This window comes from Antrostomus carolinensis, unplaced genomic scaffold (genome assembly GCF_000700745.2).
Source record: "Antrostomus carolinensis isolate BGI_N321 unplaced genomic scaffold, ASM70074v2 scaffold2814, whole genome shotgun sequence".
NCBI classification, from domain to species: domain Eukaryota; kingdom Metazoa; phylum Chordata; class Aves; order Caprimulgiformes; family Caprimulgidae; genus Antrostomus; species Antrostomus carolinensis.
Window position 1 is genome coordinate 3,086 of NW_010311203.1, and position 22,526 is coordinate 25,611.

The 22,526-nt window shown below is 39.6% G+C and overlaps 1 protein-coding gene across 1 annotated transcript; it reads left to right on the plus strand.

Moving 5' to 3' along the window:
• The first annotated feature begins 4,156 nt into the window (after positions 1–4,156).
• Positions 4,157–20,368, plus strand: VPS26C (VPS26 endosomal protein sorting factor C). The gene is given in 7 exon segments (XM_029084664.1): positions 4,157–4,369; positions 6,960–7,109; positions 10,250–10,330; positions 12,875–12,949; positions 17,870–18,020; positions 18,362–18,514; positions 20,112–20,368. Coding segments are annotated over 7 exon segments (906 nt in total). The 3' UTR covers positions 20,195–20,368.
• Positions 20,369–22,526: the final 2,158 nt, after the last annotated feature.

The following is a 22,526-nucleotide window of genomic DNA, read 5'->3' on the forward strand; positions in this document are numbered from 1 at the left end:
TCCTAAAACTTTCTTTAGGTAGTTGAGCAGGTGACAATTTTGTTCATTTTCGTTTTGCTTCTGTGTTGATGGTTGTTTTTTAATTGGGAGAAATTAGACACAAAATTTGTAAAATAGTCCTGTATCATGCAAGCATGAGATTGTGCTCCTGCTTTTAAAAAGGAAGTTGGTTAAAATAACTTGCTGTGATAAACAGTAAGCAATTTCTGTATTCATTACTTACAATCATCAGAAGCTTGAGGAACTAAGCAAACAAAGGCTTTTATTTTGTCCAGACTTCAATTTGAGAAAAACTGGCTTAAACAAATGACTTTACATTGTGAGTAAAAACCAAGTTTGCCACTTACTGGAATAAAAGAGTAATAGCACTGTTGAAAGAAAAAAAAAAAAGGCGATAAGAGATTTAAGAACAAAAGGACAATAAAATGAATCCTAATAGCACAGTGCTGTAATAGCAAAGTAAGGCTTATTGCAAGAAAACTGTGTTTAAGTTCCTAGGAACAGAAGATCTGTGTTCAGGAGATTTTTTTTTTTTTTTTTTTTTTTTTTTTTAATTGGATCGAGAATTCTTGAGCCATTGAGGCTCGTTTAATAAACTCTGGAATGTTAGAGAAATGAAGAGACAGGCACAACTAATGATGCCTTTTATTTAGTAAAACTAAAGAGGATGACAGGAATAACTGTGGCAGTTAGTCTGAGATTGATAATTAAAATAATTCTGGACTGAGAAGCCTGAAAAATGCATTGTACAAAGAAAGGTGCCATAGTTAACATCAGCCGAGACTTTTAATAATAGCGAGTCCAGAATATACTTAAGTCAGAAGTTGCCCCTATGGAAGCCTTTACTTTTTCTTAAAAAGCAAACTAATTAGTAAATCTGAGCATTGAGGCTTTAAAGCGTCTGATGACTAGTTAGTTGGGTCTAGCAGAATGTGGTCAATTCAGTTTTTCTATTGAATGTGGTCAGGTTTTTTCTAAATAATTAGAAGAATGCATAGTTAAGATTTGCAGGTGACTTGCATAGAGGAATAGATACGGAAGAAAATGATCAGGAATGTGTAGTAAATGTGACTTATATGAACTTAGTGTGAATTTTTAAATTGCCAAATATCTGCCTTTTGTCCTAAAAGTGAATGCCTGTGATGTCGAAAGTGGAATCTAAAAGGAACCTCAGGTGTCTTGTTGGTAACCAACTGACCGTGGACTTCCATACTACTCAAATAATGAAAAGATTAATCCACAGATGTATAGTGGATATCAAATGGAACTAGAGAAATGTTAGGCTTTTCTGTGTGGCAGTTAGATATTATGTCCTCTGCTGTTGGCAGCACCTCAGAAAGTATGGTGACAGATTTCAAGTGGTCTTGAAAACTGGCCTTGTGGTTTGTTTGGGTTTTTTTTCAAAACTACTTTGCATTTGAAAAAAAAAAAAAATCAGGCTGATTTTTCTTACCAGGGATGCTGTCAAGTGATTAGATACAGTCTGAAAATACATAATATCTAGCTCCTCAGTGGAGCAAACAGACTTGACAGTGTAAACAGTCAGTTGGAATTAGTATGTATTTTAACAGTAGAAGTATCTTTTGCAACAATCTGTGGGACAGTGTAATGTGTACTTTGATCCTTCCAGTCTTTACTAAAGTTCATAGATACTGAATAGCTGTCTAGTTCAGTCAGAAGTCTAGATGTGCCTTAGGACTCTTGAGATGAGATTTGGTGATCCATGTTATGCACCATTTCCTGTTATTGATTGAAGATTATTCCAAATTGTCCTCAGCCAGATTTGGGTAACTCAGCTCCACACCTAGAGCAACAAGGGATTGCGCTGCTGGATCAGATGAAGCAGACGTTCATTTTAGTTGTGACTTTGAAAGTGACTGAAACTTTAAAAGTATCAGTCTTCCTGGCAATTTCATGTGCATATCTGAGTGGTAAGGAACTGACAACAGAAAGCAAAAAGCTTGTTTGGAATGGTTCACCTGGGACAGTCTTCTCCCAAGAGCGTTTTGTTTGCAGTTTAGTGTGTGTAGCTCACTTCTCTGCTTCACATAATACACTGGCTTTCCCATGGATGGATACTCTGTTTAGATTAATAATTCTGTGTAGAACTGTATTAGCCTAGTTCCACCTTGTGGAATTTTATCATCACATGGTGAAGCCAGGAGGAGTCCCTAGGAAGGGACAAGGTAAAAGTGAGTGAGAGCAACTGAGCCTAAGTTACTACATTGTAGTAAGTGGGGATTAATTCCAGTGGTGACTTTCTCTACACCTTTAGTTTTGTGGTGTTAGAGGTAAATGAACTCCTTTAGTTATGGACTGAAAACAGTACTAGTTTAGTATTAAGTGATGCCACGTAACTTTTACAAATGTTTGCAAATATTTTGCAAAAATAAAGTTTTCTCATAAATTATGTGCCAACTATAAGTGTTTGAACATCTTGGAAAGCTTGTGTTCTTTGATTTGTACTTTTTAGAAGGACAAATATACTGACAACTTTGTATTTAGAGGGCACCCTGGTTTTACCCAAAAAAGGACAAAGTAGCTCTTCTCCAGAAGAGACGTAGCCAACTTCCCCCCACACATCAAACAGAAATATAATCTGATTGCATATAAACAATTTAAATAAATATTACAGCATCTTTTTCATGATACTTCCCTCTCCTCTACACTAGTGACCTTTAAAAGTTTTTGTTAGAAAGCAGTTTTGAGGTGTGTTTATCCATTTCTTAAGAGACATGGAATGTTATAAGAAAAATTCCTATTTAACTTCAAGTCATTTTTCTCCTTTCTGCCCCAAATACATACACCCTTATCACGTGACAGTATGTAGGCAGTAGCTCTGGAAGAGGTTGTTGCTGCATGGTGGGAGCCTGTTCTCATTTATATGAGCAATTTGTATGTTCAGGATTGTCCTTGCTTCTTATAGTTTAGCTGTACTCATTTTTCAAAGCAATAACCTAATTGCTTGTATTAATTAAAGCCTGTAAGCAAAGCAGTACAGTATTTAGGTCAGCTTTTCTTCACTGTCCTTTTGTGCTTGTGCCTCCTGTTCCTGCCATTTCCCGATTGCTGCAGGTCCTCTTTTCAGACTTGTAGCATGTCGGCCTTCGTTGTGATGCTTGATGTTCTCCTGCTGTTCTGTTCTGCTTTAAACCACCTGACCCAGTTTCTGTGTTGTCATCCTTGTACCACGAGTAAAGACAAAAGGCTGGCAAAATTCAAATAGCATCTGTTGGAGATGTACATAACTAGACTGGTTTTAACTGGTCGAGTGTAGAGTGGGCAGTCTGAATTATCCTTTGATTGGAGTGATCTGTAGTTTGGTGTCTAGTTTGCAAGCCTGGTGAAGGTGCACTTCTGCACTACTGTTGAGCAGAAGAAAAGGTTAGTCCCAAGAAACTTTCTTCAGATTCTCAAATCACTTGCTACTATTTCCAGATGTGTAAGAATATTTGATGTGGAATTCTGGATTGGAGTCGATTCTCTTGTTGTAGGAGAGGGGAAGGATAAACTATGGGGTATGTAAAAAGAACTGTGTGTTGCTCTCTCTTTTTTTTCCGTTGTTAGAAGTTTTAAGTGCATACTTCCAACATTCAGTGTTCTTGTGCAAATACAGTTTTGTAAACAAAACGTTCTTAATGGGATAAGTGATGCAACTATTTAGTCATACAACTTCAATTCAGATACACTTTAAAACTATTTCCCATGTAGCATGGAATTTACTTGTGTAGCAGAACAACTTTTAGTTTATTTATTTTAGATCTATTCTGTCCCACTCTTGAGGTGAGTCTTATCCTCAGCTTGGCCATCACTTTTACAGTTACGCCTTCTCTTCCATCTCCCATGGCTGACTGTCCAACTCTTCAGATAAAAATTCTTCCTGCAGTTTCATTCTAACATGTGAAATTGAACTTTTCTATTGCCAACTGACCTGATAATTGTTAATGAGGGTATTTTTCATCTTCCTGGAGAGGAAGATCTTGAAACTTTGGAAAGAAATTGAAGCTTAGATTAGTACTTCTGCAAGGACAAGGAAAGAAAACAAGCTAGAAGCCTAGAGGTCTCTTCTTCATATTGCTTTCACTATCAGCATTTGTCTTTTCTGACAAGACTAGATCTCTGGGAACAGTTTTCTTGAGTTTGAAAATAATTTAGCATGCTGAGTAACAGCTATAGAAGAAACTTATTTAAACAAATATTTTCATGTTGTCTTTTCTCCTATTAGGAAGTGCTTTCTGGAGTCGTGGTCATAACAAGTAAGGACACAGTCCAGCACCAAGGTATCTCGTTAACAATGGAAGGATCAGTAAATCTGCAGCTTAGTGCCAAAAGTGTGGGTGTGTTTGAAGCTTTCTATAACTCTGTCAAGGTAAGACCTGTGCAGGTTAATATTTTTAGCACAAAACTTTTGTCTCTCTTATCAAATTAAATGTTTCCTTAATGGCTTTCAGGTAGTTACAACGCTTCGTCGTATGTGAATGATAGAAAGCTCAGCATTATCTAGTGATATGTGATGACCTTTTGAGGGAAGAACATGCAACGATTGGAGAGTTTTCTTTAGGGCTGAAATACAGTAACACAAATAGTAGAATCACAGAATCATAGAACATTGTGAGTTTGGAGGGACCCACAAGGATCATTGAGTCCAACTCTTGCCCTAGCACAGGACAATCCCAAGATTCAGACCATGTGTCTGAGGGCACATGTTGTCCAAATGCTTTTTGCATGTTGTCAGGCTGGGTGCCATGACCACCTCCCTGGGGAGCTTGTTCCAGTGCCCACCACCCTCTGGGTGAAGAACCTTTTCCTAATGTCCAACCTAACCCTGCCCTGGCACATCTTCCTACCATTTCCCCTGGTCCTGTCATTGGTCACCAGAGAGAAGAGATCAGGACCGGCCCCTCCTCTTCCCCTTGTGAGGAAGTTACAGACCATGATGAGATCTCCTCTCAGTCTCCTCCAGGCTGAACAAACCAAGCGACCTCAGCCTCTCCTCACACGGCTTCTCCTCTAAACCCTTCACCAGTTCAGTGGCCTCCTCTGGACACTCTCCAGTAGCTTTAGATCCTTTTTATACTGTGGCACCCAAAACTTCACCCAGTACTGGAGGTGAGGCCACACCAGAGCAGAGCAGGGCGATCACCTCCCTCATCCAGCTCGCAATGCAGTGCTTGATGCACCCCAGGACACGGTTGGCCCTCTTGGTTGCCAGGACACACTGTTGGCTCATGTTCAACTTGCTATTGACCAGAACCCCCAGGTCCCTCTCTGCAGGGCTGCTCTCCAGCCTCTCATTCCCCAGTCTGTGTGTGTCCAGGGTTGCCCTGTCCCAGGTGCAAAATCCGGCACTTGCCCTTTTTAAAATTCATACAGTTGGTGATTGCCCAGCTCTCTAATTTTTCTAGATATCTCTGAGGGCCTCTCCACCCTCCAGGGTGTCCACCACTCCCAATTTGGTGTCATCGGCAAACTTAGTTAGCAGTCCTTCAAGCCCTGTGTCCAAGTCGGTTGGCCCTCTTGGTTGCCAGGACACACTGTTGGCTCATGTTCAACTTGCTATTGACCAGAAACCCCAGGTCCCTCTCTGCAGGGCTGCGCTCCAGCCTCTCATTCCCCAGTCTGTGTGTGTCCAGGGTTGCCCTGTCCCAGGTGCAAAATCCGGCACTTGCCCTTTTTAAAATTCATACAGTTGGTGATTGCCCAGCTCTCTAATTTTTCTAGATATCTCTGAGGGCCTCTCCACCCTCCAGGGTGTCCACCACTCCCAATTTGGTGTCATCGGCAAACTTAGTTAGCAGTCCTTCAAGCCCTGTGTCCAAGTCATTGATGAAGACAAAGAGAACCGGCCCCAGGATGGGTCCCTGCGGGACCCTGCTAGCAACTGTCACCAGCCCAATAGTGTGGTTACTGGATGATGCATTGAAGGACCATGATTTAAAGAATAACAAATTATGTGGTGTTTTGTTGTGTTTTTTTTTTGTTTTGGTTTTTTTTTAAAGTGACTGAGTTTATCTGGACTTTTGTGCCAGATAAGTCACTATCACAGTAGTTTCTGCAGAGGCCATGAGGGTTGAGTGTTACTGCGTATAATACAGGATGTGCATAGATTCTTCTGTGGAGTACAAGGCTGTGCACAGACTGTTTGACTGCAGAGCTCCTGGAAGGCCTCTGTAGTGCTCTCCGGGGTTGGAAGTATGGGGTTTGGAATCTAGCACGGCAAGCTCCACATGACCATGACTGTACTGACTGAAGCAAGGCTGGCTCTGTCTAGAGGCAGTGTAGCTACATTTGCAAAACAGTTTGCTTTAAGTTAGGACGGCCTTGGTGCGGGGCCTTTTAAGGTCTTTATTTGTATCATAGTTAATTTGTCTATAGTATGAATAATCTCTCTGTGAACGATTGAAAAACAGGAAAAGAAAACAGTAGAAGTAATAGATTTTCTTATTCCTGTCTACTAGAGGAAAAATAACAGTAAAGCTCCAGAGAGAAAAAAGTGTCATCTTCAAGCAGGCTTCCCCACTCAGATTGTAGTTAACCATTTTTCTGGTGAGAGACTAGCCCTAAATATAAATCTTCAGGGTTGGAAAGGGCTGGGGACAGAGGAGGAGGGAATGGCTAACTGCTCAACTGCCACACGTGCTTGTTGATTCTCGCTGCTACTGTAATTTAGAAAATGGAACTCCATTTTCCAAAGCGCTGGAGGCTCTGCTGTTTGACTCTAAATATGTTTGGTCATTAGCATGATACAGCCATAAAATAGATCACAATTTTTTTCTGTGAGGAAATAATGTTTAATATTTATTTTAATTGTAAGACTGGAGAGCTATGTGTTGTGAAGAAATACTTGAGTTTCTAGAAATTCAGGAAGTCTGTTAGAATTTAATGGATGTTGTGGGGTCTTGAAATGATGGGGCTGTCACTCTGCTTCAGCCTAAACCTCTTAATATTTATCTTTGCAGCCTATTCAAATTATTAACAGCACTATTGAAATGGTTAAACCAGGGAAACTTCCCAGTGGCAAGACAGAAATTCCGTTTGAATTTCCATTGCATATGAAGGGGAACAAAGTTCTCTATGAGACATATCATGGTGTCTTTGTTAATATTCAGGTAAGGCAGTCATATCTGTTAACAAAATCTGAACTTTTATTATCTGCAGAATGTATGCTAAAGCATCTCTTATTTCATGGAAGCAGAAGATAAAGTTTTGTGATAAAGTTTTTTTTTCATAGCACAATGTGTTTTCTTAACTTGAAGTATGAGCAGAAAGTTAGAGATCCTTTGAAGTAAGTAGCTTTTAAGCTTCCCTTTATTAATATAGGTTTCTTCTGGTGTGTACTGTATTTTCTAGATATAACTTAAGTTTAAAAATCATGATACATGCTAGACATTTCAGTACTAGTTTGTAGGTGGTTTTTCCATGCTGGAAAGAGGGGCTTTGGGTTGAAAAAGGATAAAATGTATTTGCTATACTTGTTAAATCTTGTACAGTTCTGTTACAAGGTGATGTTACCATCTAGTTCTGATTTTATCATGAAAGAAGTTGCATTTACCATTTTGTAGTTAATCTGTATAGTAGTACATACCCAGATACAAGTGTGTGTACTGTTAACCTAGTACCAGTGAGACTTAGTTAGCACTGTAGACAACCAATTACTTCTAATAATACTGAAATATTAAAAGTAAAGTGTACTGACTTAGCAGATCCATTTTAAGCCACAGGGATAAATCCTACAGGAACAAAGCTACCTAGACTTCAGGGTCTATTTTCCTGCATGCATTTGTGAGCAGCATCCTCTTAACTAGAGGAAGTCTTATATCATTTACTGTTTCAGGCCTTCCATATGGAGTAAATCTTTAAAGAACGATGGCATAAACAGAACAGTATCAAGGTGTCTTGCCTGAAATACCTTGTCAGAACTTCTGTAACATAGATCTGATCCCTCCTTATGTTGTAGACAACTACACCCATTTCCTTCTGGAAAAAAGACTGCACCACAGTGTCCTTTTGTTCAAAACAAATGTGGCTGTGTAATTTCATAATGAAGACTCAAACTAAAGTCTTGAAAGCTTGTAGCATCTTCAAAAACATGAATTATTTGCTTTCCTGTGGAGTTGAGTAGTAATGTTTCCTGCCCAAATCTCTAGGTGCTACATGCTTGTAACACAATCATGTGGAAACACAATTTTGAAATTTCACCTTTTTTGGTTAAAAATTGTCTACCATAGGTGGATTTTTTTGGTGGTTTTTTTTTGTTTGTTTGTTGTTTTGTGGGAAAGTCTTTCTTCAGCCATCTCTTAAAGGTAAATACTGTGTTCAACAATGCTTTTTCTTACTGTGGAGTGTTTTTTGGTTTACTAGCCTATCAGAAGTAACTAAAGTAACAATTACCTTGTTTTTTTGTCTACATTCAGATTTTTTTTTTAAATACTTCCCATATCTTTTTTCAGTCTTGGCTTTCTTCCTAATGTAACATCTGGTGTTTGTGGTAGGCATGTCAAAAATGGTGCAAAACTGGTTGAGTTGCTTTCTATAATCCAGATAACTTGTCTATGATCAATATCAGTTGTTTTAAGGTTTACTTTAATGATGAATATTTGTTTTGTTTTGTTATTCTCTCTCTCATCTGCATAGCTTCTCTTTACAAGCTGTGGAAAAAATGTAATTAAAAGGTTAATCATTATATTTCAGCCAACCTTTGAGAGCCATGCTCTTCTGAAGAAGAAAATGTAGTCTCTCCCAATGTTATTTAAGGTGCACTTGTACCTGATAAAACAGATCCATAGATATAAATTGGGGAACATTAAGTCTGTTTTCTAGAAGATTGGGCTTGAACTGCTTAAAAATACTTTGCTAGTTCTAAATAAAACAAAGGAAAAAGTTCATTTGCTTGTAACACATTTATATTTGTTCTCTGTCCAAATCAAGAAATGGAAAAATAGATTACAAACAGTACACCACCTATTTATTTTTTTTTCATTTGACTAACTAGAGGTGCTGTTTAAGAAACACTTCCTAGACTTCTGCCCAACTCCTGTGCAGTTTAAATCAAGAAATAGAGGCTTGCTTCTAGGTATTAGTATCTTAGCTGGGGGTTCTGTATCAAGATTCAAGTCTGTTCTCATGCAGAGACCTTCTAATTAGACACCAATGGGGAGGCTGTGGGCCACATTGCAAGGCATGTGTGGTCCTGCAACCTCATGGCACTGTGCTCCCTCGTATGAGTGAAGTATAGTGCAGTAATAGATGTTTGCTCAGCAGTGAGCAGCTTCAGTGGAAACCATAGTCCGTGATGGGGAAAGAGATATCCTCCCTGGTCTTGTTCTTGCATGCATATCCAGGTATGTGCAGAGAGACACCATGAACTAGAAGTTATGAAGCGAAGTCCCTTAGTCTGAGTGTATCTACTTTTGCCAGTTCCTCATCTGTAAAGAAGAAATTAAAAAAAAAAAAAACAAAAACCAAACCAAACAAAAAACAACCACCTCAACAAATTCCCTGTCTTGTAAAGACATTGAAAGGCTACATTATAGATGCTGAAGTGTGTGATTACTGTCATAACCAAGGTCATACTATTTTTGAGTCACTAGTTTATGGCTTCCTGTTTAGGGGAGAAAGGGAAGGAAATAGGCAGCAAGTTTTTGAATGGTGAACATCAAAGTTCACCTCATTGCATGATGCCTGACTTCACTGCACGCTGCTGATTTTAGGTTCAGCTAGAGGTTAAAGACAGTTCCCCATTAAATACGCTTATAACTGTTACCACTGTTAAATTAATTGTAAGATTGAATTTAAAATTAGAGGGCCTGTGAATATATCTTACTGATAATCACTTATCCAAAGTATGGTGAAAAGCAGTACCATAATCACTCTTAACTTAATGTAATTTGGGTGCTGAAGCAGCACTGGAGCACTACTCTCTGTCGGGGAATTAGTCCCTCAATCTCATAGATTGTTGCATAACACAAGATATGCAAAGCATTTGCAAATGACTGTGGGATTGTAAACACAAAGAAAAATTAGCTTTCAATTGGGAGCATCTAAAATGGTTGTATACCTCTTCTCTCCTTCCCCTGTCCCCATCACTGGTATATACATTGCCTACTAATCTGTTGTAAATGATGCCTTAAATATTAATAACAGTAACGTTCTGCACATATACAATAAAAAGATTAAAAGTTAAGAGAGAGAGAGGAAATCTTAACTAATAAGGCTCTTCTGTTTTTCTCTGCCATCCTGTTCTTGCCAGTATACCCTACGGTGTGATATGCGACGTTCTCTGCTGGCAAAAGACCTAACTAAGACTTGTGAATTCATTGTCCACTCACTGGTAAGTGTGGTTTGTCATAACTAAATAAAGTGGGTTTGTTTTGTTTGGGTTTGTTTTTTTTTTTTTTGTCCACTTTAGGTGATGTTTGGCAGTAAGGTTAGAAAACCAAGTAAAACCATGTAATTTGTAAGAGCAACACACAGGATTTGTATCAGTAAAGAAAGCTAGGCCCCCCCTGCAAAAAAAATCCAGAAGAGCTCGGGTGTCAGTTGCTTCTGATTAGAATAACATGTTTCTCTCTTCATTTACAGAAAATGGTACAAAGAGGATTTGGATTATAAAATGGTCTTTGTACTGAGTTTATTCTCTTATTCATCCTTTCAGTTCTGAAACAATGGTGTGGTTAGATAAGTATTGTGGTGTTCTGCTAAACCCTGTTTCAGATTATTTGAGCATTTCTTAGCCAAAGGTTCCCAGGCACCCATAATGCCTGTCCTAGAAATGGGAGTTCGTTGTTGAAGAGAAAAATACCATTTCTGTTCTTCAGATGACTAGTTATGATTTAGAGCCCTGACTCAAAGTATCAAAGCTGGGACTGCATCAAGTTGTAAAGAAGAAGCTTCTCAGCTTGGCTATTAAGTCAGCCCATGGTTGGCAACATGCCGAGATAACTAGGTTAACAAATATCCACATCCTGCGGTTAGCAATGTGGAGACAGCCTTCCTTCTGTGGAGATACCATTGCAGGATGAGATTTGAGTGTCTCACAAGAAATGCTTTGCTACTTCTTATTTGAGGTTCCTTTATCAGATTAGTTTTTAGTTTATATTGACTTGTACATGTGTCCAGAGCATCTGATGTCAGTACAGACTGTTCAGGCCTAATTGAATACCTCTTTTTCCACCCACAACTTGCTAGAACGTACTGTTTGTGTCATTCCTTTGAACTCTTAACGGGACACTGAAGTATTAGACTCTTTTGTCTTACTTATGAATAATGGTAGAAATGTTATTTTAGTTCTATAGTACCTTTTTTAAAGATTAAATACCTTTTTTAAACATTTAGCTAGGCGCTATAAAGAAGTTTCCTGTTGGTAAGATTTCATTATTTTCTAAAATATATTATGCTACATTTTATTGGTCCATTATTACATTATAAGTAAGCCACACTTGTCAAAATAGTGAACAAATTACATATTATGCAGTTTCCTGGTTTTATTTCTTGTTCCCACTACAGCACTTCTTAGATCACAAGTCAGTAAATCATGAATCTCTCAGGGTGAATTAATGAGGTTTTACTGAACATATAATTCTCACTGTCAGTGCTCAATGTACCATTTCCCTTAACCTTATTCTTTGCCAGAATTTGTCATTTATGGGGAAAATACAGTCAATCTTTTGCTAATATCTTCCGTCTTGCAGCTGGGCAGCAGAACTATTTTGAATTCTTAAGTAGTGAGAGCGGATCCTAACTAAGAGTTCGAGTTAAGCCCATTGGTGGTGGTGTGCTCTGCCAACTCCCAGTTAGGTACAGTTGGATCTCTCATCCTTGATGCTGCACTGGCCACTTATTCTAAATATCTAGGGAGAAGACAGCGCACCTCACTGAGGTGAGGATAGAGAGGGTGGTTGGTGAATGGTAAGCGAAGCTTGCCTTCCTCATGCAGAGTAGAGGCTGCCATCTCAGCAGGGCTCAGGGCCCATTCTGCCATTTATGGAAAGACTTAACTTCTTAGTTTTGTGATAAATGGTGTAAATAGATACTGAACAACTGTAATATGTGCCCTCAAAATTGCTTCTCTAGTGCGGAAAGCTAACCTGGGCCAAGTTTTGTTTATTTTACAGTTAAAGAAACTGGAATGCTAAACCTGTTAAATCAACGCTACACGAGATTCCATCAGTTGAGGATCTCCTAGTAATACAAGGATGGCTTAGGAGACCTGGGCTATTATTTAAACGGCAGCAGAAAGTGTTCAGAGTGCTCAGAGGTGACAAGAGGGAGGGAGGGTTTCTAAATCATATTTGAAGCAGTGGAGCAAGTTAATTTATAATCTCCCCCTCTCTCCCCTGCCCAAATTTATTAGGATTGATAATGAAAGGAAACATTGCAAGTGATATAGAAAAAGTACTTATTTGTGAATACAAAAATGTGAAATTTAACTTTTTTCTATGGCATAACATATGATTCAGATAGGTAGTGTATTTCTTCTTTTCCAAGTGGTTTAGGGCAACCACATGTTGTTTTCTTTTTTTTTCTTTTTTTTTTCCCCAGTGTAAGTAGAGCTTATGCCAAAAACTTACAAATGTACAGCTTGTTGTGGTGTATTGCAGTGGCAAACACAAAGTAACCAAAAACTGACACAGTTCTGTTTTTACAAGTCAGATTTGTGATGCATTGTGACTTGTATTTAGACAATATCATAATGTTATTTAATAACAAAGGCAGGAAATCTTGGATTTTTTTATTACATAGATGCATGCTTTCAGTATGAAGACAATCCTGAAAACTAACACATTCAACAGTTGCTTGACTCTGTCTTTTTTAATATTCTCTGTGTGTGTTTTATAAATCATAGTTTACAGTTTAACTCTTTCATTAATTGTAGTCACAGAAAGGGAAACTGATGCCAAGCCCAGTGGACTTCACAATTACTCCTGAAACTTTGCAAAATGTTAAAGAGGTAAGGGTTTTCTAACTATTTTATTTTAAATGTAATGCTTGTGTGATTCTGAGTGAGAACAGGAGAGGAATGATTAAATGTTGCCCTACAGGTAATTTTCACCCTCTTTTCTCCTTTTTTTACTTTTGTAAGCAACGAAGTGGTTCTGCCTGATCTCTTCTGATAGCGGTGACTAATGTAAGGTGCATCTTTGTTCAGTGACGGTTAAACACTTTATCATTTTTCTGAGTAAAAGATGTCAGTGAAGCAAGGGAAAACATTCTATACCATGGTAGCCAAGATCCTTTAAAAATTAATGTTTTGGTCCTTGGTCATGCCTTTTCTTACAGCCCCATGTGGCTTTGGGAAGCCTGTGTGAACAGTAGTAGCTGTCTTGGTCATTTAGCTTTCTGAACACTGGTTTCTGTTTGTCCACTGAAACCTGTGTTCTGTTAGTCCAGATTTTCCTGTTGTGCTCTTTTTGTTAATAAGACTGCTTTCCTGCTCTAGGTCTTCCATCTGCATCCCCAATTTGTCTTCTATTGCTGTTCGTCCCAAACTTTTGAATTTAGACCTACTCTTCCATTTGTTTCTCAAAATGGACCTCTTATTCTGCTGTTTGGTTGTTTCATGCTATTGTTGACTTAATTTTACATATTCACAGAATCATTGTGGTTGGAAGGGACCTCTGGAGATTGGTTAGTCCAGCCTCTGTACTCAGAGCAGAGTCATCTAGAGCAGGTTGCACAGGGCCATGTGTAGTCAAGTTTTCAGTATCTCAAAGGATGGAGACTTGCAACCACTTGTCAGTGTTACAGTTCAGACTAGATGTAAGGAAGACATTTTTTATGCTGAGGGTGGTGAAACACTGTCCCAGGTTGACCAGAGAGGTTTCCATCCCTGGAAACATTCAAGGTCAGGCTGGATGAGGTTTTGAGCAGCCTGATCTAGTGAAAGGTGTCCCTGCTGATGGCAGGGGGGTTGGAACTGGATGATCTTTAAGGTCCCTTCCAATCCAAACCATTCTATGATTCTTTATTCCTTCCTATCACATATTTATACGTATTGGTAAGATCCCCCTGAGTCTTCTGTTCTGCAGGGTGAACAATTCCAGCTGTCAGCCTCTTCTAAGTGTGTCACATGCTCTTAACCATCTTCATGGTCAAATCCAACAAAGTCTGGACTTGCTCCAGTAAGTCTGAGTTTCTTGTACCCAGAAGTTCTGAATTGGACTCTTCCCAGTTTTGTCTCACTAGTGCTGAAGAGATGAGGAGAATCACCTCCCTCAATCTGTTGGCAACACTTTTTAATGCAGCTCAGGATGCTGTAGGCCCAGTTGTCCAGCCTGTTGAGGTCCCTGTAAAGGGCAGTGCAGCTACCTGGTTCACCAACCACTCCTTCCAATTTTGTATTATCAGCAGACCTGCTGAGGATGCACTCTGTCCCATCATCCAAGCCATCATTGAAGTAATACTGGCTCCAATACTGAACCCAGTCACTGGTGTACACCACTAGTGACTGGCCTTCAGCTGGACTTCATGCTTCTCATCGCCTTTGAGTCTAGCAGTTGAGGCTGTCCTCAGTCCACCTCAATGTCTAATCTGTACATCTGGTCTGTATTCCATCAGTTTGTCAGTGAGGTTGTTAGGACAAACAGTATCAAACACAGTGCTGGAGCCAACATAAACAGTATCCACTGTTAAGCCTGATTTTGTTTTCATAAATCCATGCTGACTGCTTCCAGTCACTTTCTTGCCCTTTATATGTTTGGAAGTGGCTTCCAGGGTTATTTGCTCCATCAGTTTCTCAGGGATTGAAGGAACACCAATGAGCCTACAGTTCCTCGGATCTTCCTAAAAGAATGACATTTACCATCTTCCATTCCTCAGGAACCTTCTTTGTTCATGACAGCCTTTAAAATATAAGATTGGCCTCACGGTGACATGGGTCACCTTCCTCACCACTTGTGGATGCCTCCCATGAGGTCCATGGTCTTGTGTACATCCAGTCTGTTTAAATGTTCTCTAACCTGCTCCTCCTCCACCAAGGATAACTCTTCCTCACTCCAGACTTTCCCCATGGTTGCAGGGGCCTTGGACTCCTAAAGGCAAATCTTACCAGTAAAGACTGAGGCAGAGAAGACATTAAGTACCTCTGTCTTTTTCATGTCTTTTGTCAGTGGGTCCCCTGCTGTATTCAGCAGCAGGCTGACATTTACCCTTGTCTTCTTTTTGCAGCTGGTAGACTTGTAGATGCCTCTCTTTGTTGCCTTTCTTGTCTCTTGATTTAACTCCAGGTAGGCTTTGGCTTTCCCAAAACCATCCCTGCACACTCAGTGTTTTTATGTTCCTTCTGGGTCACCTGACTCTACTGCCATCCTTTGTATACTTCCTTTTTGTGATTTTTATCAGTAGCATCTTTTTAATCCATGCAGGTCTCTTCTACCTTTGCTTGACTTTCTGCATGTTGGAATAGACCGTTCTGGAGTGTGGAGAAGGTTATTCCAGCAAAGTAACCAACTCTCATGGCTGAACTCTGAATCCAGCTGAGTTAGAGCATAGCGGGTTGTGTCCAGCAGCCTCTCATGTCTCTGGAGACTGCTGCACACTGAGAGCATATGTTTTTCCAAATATAAGGATATAACAACTATTCTTGTGGTAAAATTTTGAGACTGGAGCTAAATACTAAGCTCTCAGCAGTCTATTCTTCCTATGAGCCGTGCTTCCAGATGAATTATTTTCTGCTTCTTCTTTCTCTTCTGTATCTTAATGCTCTACTCGTTGGCTTAGCGAAGACTCAGTGGTGTACATCATAAGAAGGTCCTGTTCATTAAAAGCTCTTTCTTAGTTTAATAGCAGAGCCTGTGCCTTTTACCATTCCAAGTACATAACCACAAAAGTAGGTTCTAAACCTTCTGACATCTCTGATACAGCAAATCTTGGTATTTCATTGTGGAGCTGTCTAAAGAATGGTATTGAATATGTACGGTAGCACAAGCAGTGGCCTCTTCCTCCACTCCTCCACCCCTCCCCATCTCAGAAAAATGTATGGGTCTGAAGTGACTATCTGGTGGAAAGGTAGAAAAATTCACTGTTTTGGTATATTTAAAATACTAACATTTCAATTCTTTGCTTGTCTGGAGACTGTGACTGAACTATAATTTCTGGTAGACTACTGGAAAACTGATTAGTAGCCAAGCAAAGCACAAAGAGGTTAGATGAAAAACCAGGATAGATTTGCTCGTATGTTCTTGATTCTCATTTTTGGGGGATTATGAAATAGAGTGTAAATGATAGGTCCTATGAGAGATGACCTAGCTAGGACTAAAATATGAAGAGTACTGACAAGAGTAGTAAGGCTCTAGGGCAATATACCTTCAAAAAAAAACAAGTTTCATAGACTAGGATTGAAGAAAATGGGTTCTTGTTCTGCAAGTTCCCTTTATCTCTGTCTTTTTGGTTCCTGACCACTGTACTTAGGGGGATAGCTATATGATGTCCCTGTGAAACAGGGAACCAACTCTGTGTTTACTAATAGTGGTGGTGAGAACTTGCTAGGGATCGTACAATTTAAAAAAGCATTTTAACAAAAGGTTATTCAGACTCAATATTTCATAGGGTGGTTTTGTCAGGGATGTAATTTCTGTTATTTAAGTTAGGAGAAAAATACCCAAGTGGGGTCACGTTTACTAAACACATGGAAATTCCTCTCTTTTTATTGCCCCCCAAAGATTTGTTTTGAATGGAACAGTTAAATTCTGCAGAGGTGTTGGGTATCTGAGTGAAACAGTCTCAAAAATAGCCAAGGAGAACTTTTCTGCCTTTGCTACTGGCAGCCAGGACTAAGAAGCAAAACAAACAGATTGGGAGAAAAAAAAAGTTTGCAACAAGATTGTTGGTTTGGAAGAAGGGAACATCAGTTACATGGGTGAGGAAATCCAGTGCCATAAGTGTGAACAGCTGGTTGGAAGGTAGGGGCTAACATCAAAGATGTCAATAACAAAAAATTAAGGAGGGAGAGGAGAGTAAGACTTGCAAAAGAAGGAGAAGGTTAGAGCAGGATGCTCAGAGAGTTTGAAGGAAGTTGGATAGTGAACACAGGAGCTGAAGATGTGGGTAGGAAACTCAACTGTTTCAGTGTGCCTCCTGACAGAACTTGTCATGGAACTGGAGCTTCTGGCATAGGAGTCTCTCTGCTGGCAGAGAGTATCTGTGCTGCCTGCTGGCCTAAAAAAGGGCAGGGGGACCAAACCTTTTCTGGAAACCGACGTATCGACTGTCATCCTCGATTAGCTCCTTCCTTGAAAAGTAGGAAACATCCTTGCTGTTAAGAACTCTTTAAGAGTTAAGCGTGATCCTGTATTCAAATTAAGCTCTTTATTAATTGTCTTTCCTTGGTGTCTTGGTACATAAGCAGTATGCTACCTCTCATATTAATTGAAGATTTTTAAATGCCTGTCTTCCCTCCCAGTAGCAGTGGCCACGAGAGAGAAATGTTAAAAGGTGGGGATATCTCTGAAACAATAGACTATATTGTAATCCCTAACAAAGTGGGACCAGAATGGAGCTCTCTAGAGCACTGGCAGCTGACTTAACTTGATCACCCTGTTGTTTCCCAACTTCTGGATTAGTTGTAATAGCCAAGTTCAGTCAGTTCATCCCAGGAAAAATGCTTTTGTGGACGGAACGAGGAGGGGAGATGCATGTCAAGGGGTGGGGGGGGTAGTAACAGATACCTTAATGTATCTGCATAAGGATGCATATTTAAAGAGTTATATTATTTAAGGTTACGTGAGGCTTTTCTGAACTTCTGAGTTCTTAACTCTTCAACTTTTTGTAATTTCCTGCATATTTTGATAACTGTCTTTCTGTAAGGTATTTTTTTCTTAGTCTGCTCTTACAGCTGTGTCTTTTCTCACCCCCTCCCCCCAAATCTTTTTAGAGAGCTTCACTTCCGAAATTTCTCATCAGAGGTCATCTCAGTTCTACAAACTGTATCATTACACAGCCGCTAACAGGGGAGCTGGTGGTGGAGAATGCAGAGGCTGCAGTCAAAAGTATTGAGCTGCAGTTAGTACGTGTGGAAACCTGTGGTAAGTTTCTCTGTGAATAGAATGTATATAGAATAGACTGCAGTAGTTGCCACTTGCACTCTTTGAGCTTAAATATGAAAGATTATTACAAGCCATATAATTAAAGAGACTTGCAAGAAATTGTTTTGCACTTTAGGTGGAACAGTCCAAACATTAATTTAAATAATCTCTATGATCCTTAACTCAGAGTGCTAATGTGAAAACTTGCAGGTCAAGGGGCAAAATGTTTTGCCCACATGTACCTCCAGCCCCAGCGTATCTTTGGTTTAAGTTTTGGGCACTGCTTTCTGTTCTGTCTTTCCCTTCTCCTCCTCCCCCTCTGAATTTCCCGCTTCCACCAGGGTGTGCGGAAGGCTATGCCAGAGACGCCACAGAGATACAGAACATTCAGATTGCTGATGGGGATGTCTGCAGGGGCCTACCAGTTCCCATATACATGGTGTTTCCCAGGTTGTTCACCTGCCCTACCCTGGAAACAACAAACTTCAAAGTTGGTAAGTGCACAGGACTTTGTGCTGTATTGGCATCTTTCATCTGAGAGCAGCTTCTAGTTTCACTTCAGCTTCTGGCAGTAATGGGATAAATCACTGATGGCACTGCAAGAACCAAGGACATCCACCTGTTTCTCTGTAGAGGTTTCTTGAACAGGATTGTAGTCTGCTGTATTTCATAGAGATTGAGAAAATACAGCCTCAATACTTCAAACTAAAAACAGTTTTGCAACTATTAAGCTACTTCTAATAGAATTATATGGTAAAGGGACAGGAGAAGCAGTGTAATGGCAGGTAACTTTTTTTCTGCCAAAAAATTATGTGATTAAACACTGGAGTAATAGCCCAAGAATAAAATGCCAAGATGACCCTTTCCTTCTTTTCATCACCAGTGAGAACCCTTCTTTCCATTTCTTCCTCTTGTTTCCTGTTCTCCTGCTGCACAGACTCAGAAAAAAGTGAGGTTAGGCTGTAGGTGACTTTGCTTTTCTTGATCTACACCACCTACTTTTTGCAGCTCACTGTTGCCAAAATCCAACATCTTCAATAACAAACACCTGAAATTCAGGACTTTCCTCACTTGTTCAAATAATTACTGCAAAAATTCTCTTTGATAGCCTGGTTTTCTTCCCTTTCTTCCCTGCTGGAATTTTTTATTTTATTGTGTGAGATTTAAGCTACAAGTCCCCGCCTTTAAGATCCTCCCCCACTGAAGCTCCTACTTTTCTGCTGTGTATCTTGGACAAATGTGCACAACTAGTTTTTCAGCTTTGCCTTCCTGTTTATCTGTTCCCCCAAGAACATTTTTGCACCTGATATTTGTTGCCATTTCTAGCTATTAAATAGTAATTTACAGAGACAAATGGCTACTGTTAGTGTACAGTCTACTTTTATTTATAAGAACAGTCTTAATAGTTATAAAGATTCTAAAAAACCTCCCAGTTATTTTCAGTTAATTTTGATCTCTGGTTCCCTTCATTTATTAACTTTACTTGACTTTGTATTCTGTCTCTATTTAGTTATAGATCTGATTCTGATTTTGGTTTTGAACAACACGATATCTAAAGAGTAGATTTTCTTTAACAATTTTTTTTTTCATAGCCTGCAAGTATATTGTATTTTGGTGTTTGACTTCTTAAGGCCATACATAACGCAGGATTCTAAGGCCATGCTATAGGCTGGCAGCAGGGGAGGAGTCTGTTCCCTAACTAACTCTTCCACTTACTTATGTGCTTCTAAACTATGCAGGTGTCTTTCCCAAAACATTTTAATCTTAGATGTCTGAACTCAGTCCAGAAGACTTGATGTTACGTTGTAGTTTTTCAGCAATACAGAAATGAATCCAGAGGAATCCCAAAGATTAGAGTGAGAAAAGAGTCACTAGGGATGGTCCAAGGTCTGGGATGCCTGTGGTGAGGTTCTGCCTAGAATATTGTGTCCAGCCCTGGCACAGGAAAATCCTGAGTCTTGACACGGCTTGGAAGAGCCCTGTGAAGAGCTGTGCCTGAGGGCAGGAACTGTGTGCCCCTCATCCTACTGCTACAATTCAGTTTCATATCAAACTAAGTTTTGTTTGGTTTGGTTTTTTCCCTTCTTCTAGAGTTTGAAGTTAACATTGTTGTCCTTCTGCATGATGATCACCTCATCACAGAGAACTTCGCACTGAAGCTCTGCAGGATGTAAAGAGCCAGAGAAGAATCACTTAAGGATTTACTGAAAAAGGACAGAATTCTTCAGAGGCAAAGTGAAACTTTATCCATGTCTTATTTTAACTGAAAACACATCACTTCCTTCTCCCTGCTGGTAGTTCTTGTGTTTTCAGTTCTCTATAAATCTTGCTAAGACTTTGCCTGCCTTGTGGATGTGTCGATCTGGACAGCCTTGTCAGGTATCTTTCTGACTTTGACAACCCTGTTTTTCTAATTTTTCCTCAGACAAATCACAGAAGAATGGTTTTGTGTTATTTCTACCTCTTGTAGAAATATGTAATAAGTTTCTCTTCCTTTTGCATTTTATTGAAGGACTTGTTCCAAAGTCCTTTAAAGACGCTGTAAAACTAGTTCAGTCCTGTTATATCATGTGTATATATACTGGGGGGAGGGTATGGGACCTGTAATATAACACTGAATAGTGTCTTTGAAGGAGTAATAAATGGTGCTTCAACAATGTAAGGTGGTAGTGTGGGATGAATATTGTGAGATGAAGATGAAATAAGTTATTTGAAATGAATAATGATGTGAAATAACACCAAGTTAACACTTTGGCCTGTTTAGGAGCCTGGCTGCCAGTGTCCCTTGGGAGGCAGTCCTGAAGGGCAAACGGGTCCAGGAAGGCTGGACACTCTTCAAAGAGGAAATCTTAAAGACGCCAGGAACAGGCTCTCCCCATGTGTCAAAAGAGAGCTGCTGGGGAAGAAGACTGGCCTGGCTGAACAAAGAGCTTTGGCTGGAACTCAGGAAGAAAAAGAGAGTTTATGGCTTTTGGAAGAAGGGATGGGCAACTCAGCAGAACTACAGGGATGTCATGAGGGTATGCAGGGAGAGAATTAGAAGGTAAAAGCTCAACTAAAACTTAAATCTGACTACTGCTGTAAAAGACAACAAAAACTGTTTCTATAAATACATTATCAGCACAAGGAAAACTAGGAGAATCTCAGTGTTTTAAACAGTCTTGTAGGGGGAAAAAAAAAAAAGAAAAACTACTCGATCTTAACACTTACTCTAAGATCAGGAAATGGTACAGGATTATTTTTGGAAAAGAAAAGCTGCTCTTTCTGTCCTAGATGCTGTTCCAAGAGTGCCACCTGCTGCTCAAAGTAGCACTATGACCCTCTGCCTTCAAAGTTATTTGGAAGGATGGACTGGCCCTCATCCTGTGCCCAGAGTAGATCAGCCCCTCTCCCTGTGCAGTAACCATCCTGGGGAACTTGTCTGCTGGAAGGCTTCCTTTTTAACGGTGTGAATGGACTGTCTCTGTAAATGACTAAAATCCTTCCAGATGGAAGAAAAGGAACAGAGATCAAAAACCATCCTGCTTATTTAGGAACTTCAGGTCTCGTCTGTGCTTTGGGTGCAGGAAAAATACAACTGGCTGGTAATGAACAAGCATATGTAAATATCAGTTCAGTGCACTAACAGGAAGTGCTGTCTTACCTGTTTCCACAGCCAGCTTGCCCTTATTACCTCAAGGCATGCTGCGTTCTATTTGGAGAACACTGTCCAATAGGCAACTGCTTTGCAGGTCAAGGATACTTCTGCTCTGGAAAAGTGTCCTAACTGCCAAGGCTTTAGGCTGCTTTTGTGAGAAGCTAAGATATTTATGTATCCATCACCCCAAGAAAATAAAGGAAGCTGAAAAACACACAAGTGCTGTAATGCTGAGCAGCACAGCACCTATTCTCCAGCATATCGTAGATCACTCACCAGTAACTCAGACTTAGCAAAAATATTCCACAAAAAACCCATATCAGCTGCAGTAGTAATTTTATTTTTGATCCAACTGCCAATTCATAGAATTGTTTAAAAACACAGACTAGTTTAAAACTGCAGCTGGAGGATACATATCTCTTGGGGAAACAAATGATCCCTAGAATTAGCTATCTTAATCTCATACAATCAATTTAATACTGCTTGTATCCAAACATCAGTCACCCTCTTTCTTTTCAGAGTGGTTAAGCTGTACACACTCCAGTCCTGGGTATTTATTTGAGACAAATTTTACAGTGATGTAGGTACTCTGGCAAGCTCAGACTTTTGAAGCACAGCACTTTTTTGGCCTTCTGGATTCTGTTGATGAACTTTGGTGCACAGAATACAGATGCAGTGTATTGCTTCATAAAAAAAAAAAAAGCCTGTAATTCTGATTGAACAAATCAGCTCTTCAACAGTGAGGAATACAATCTATACGTCATGATTAAAGAATTGAGCCATAATATTCCAACTTGATACACAAAGAATCACATGAATATTTCAAAAGTCTTTCCTCAAAATATTACTAGAAGTCATTATTTAAACAA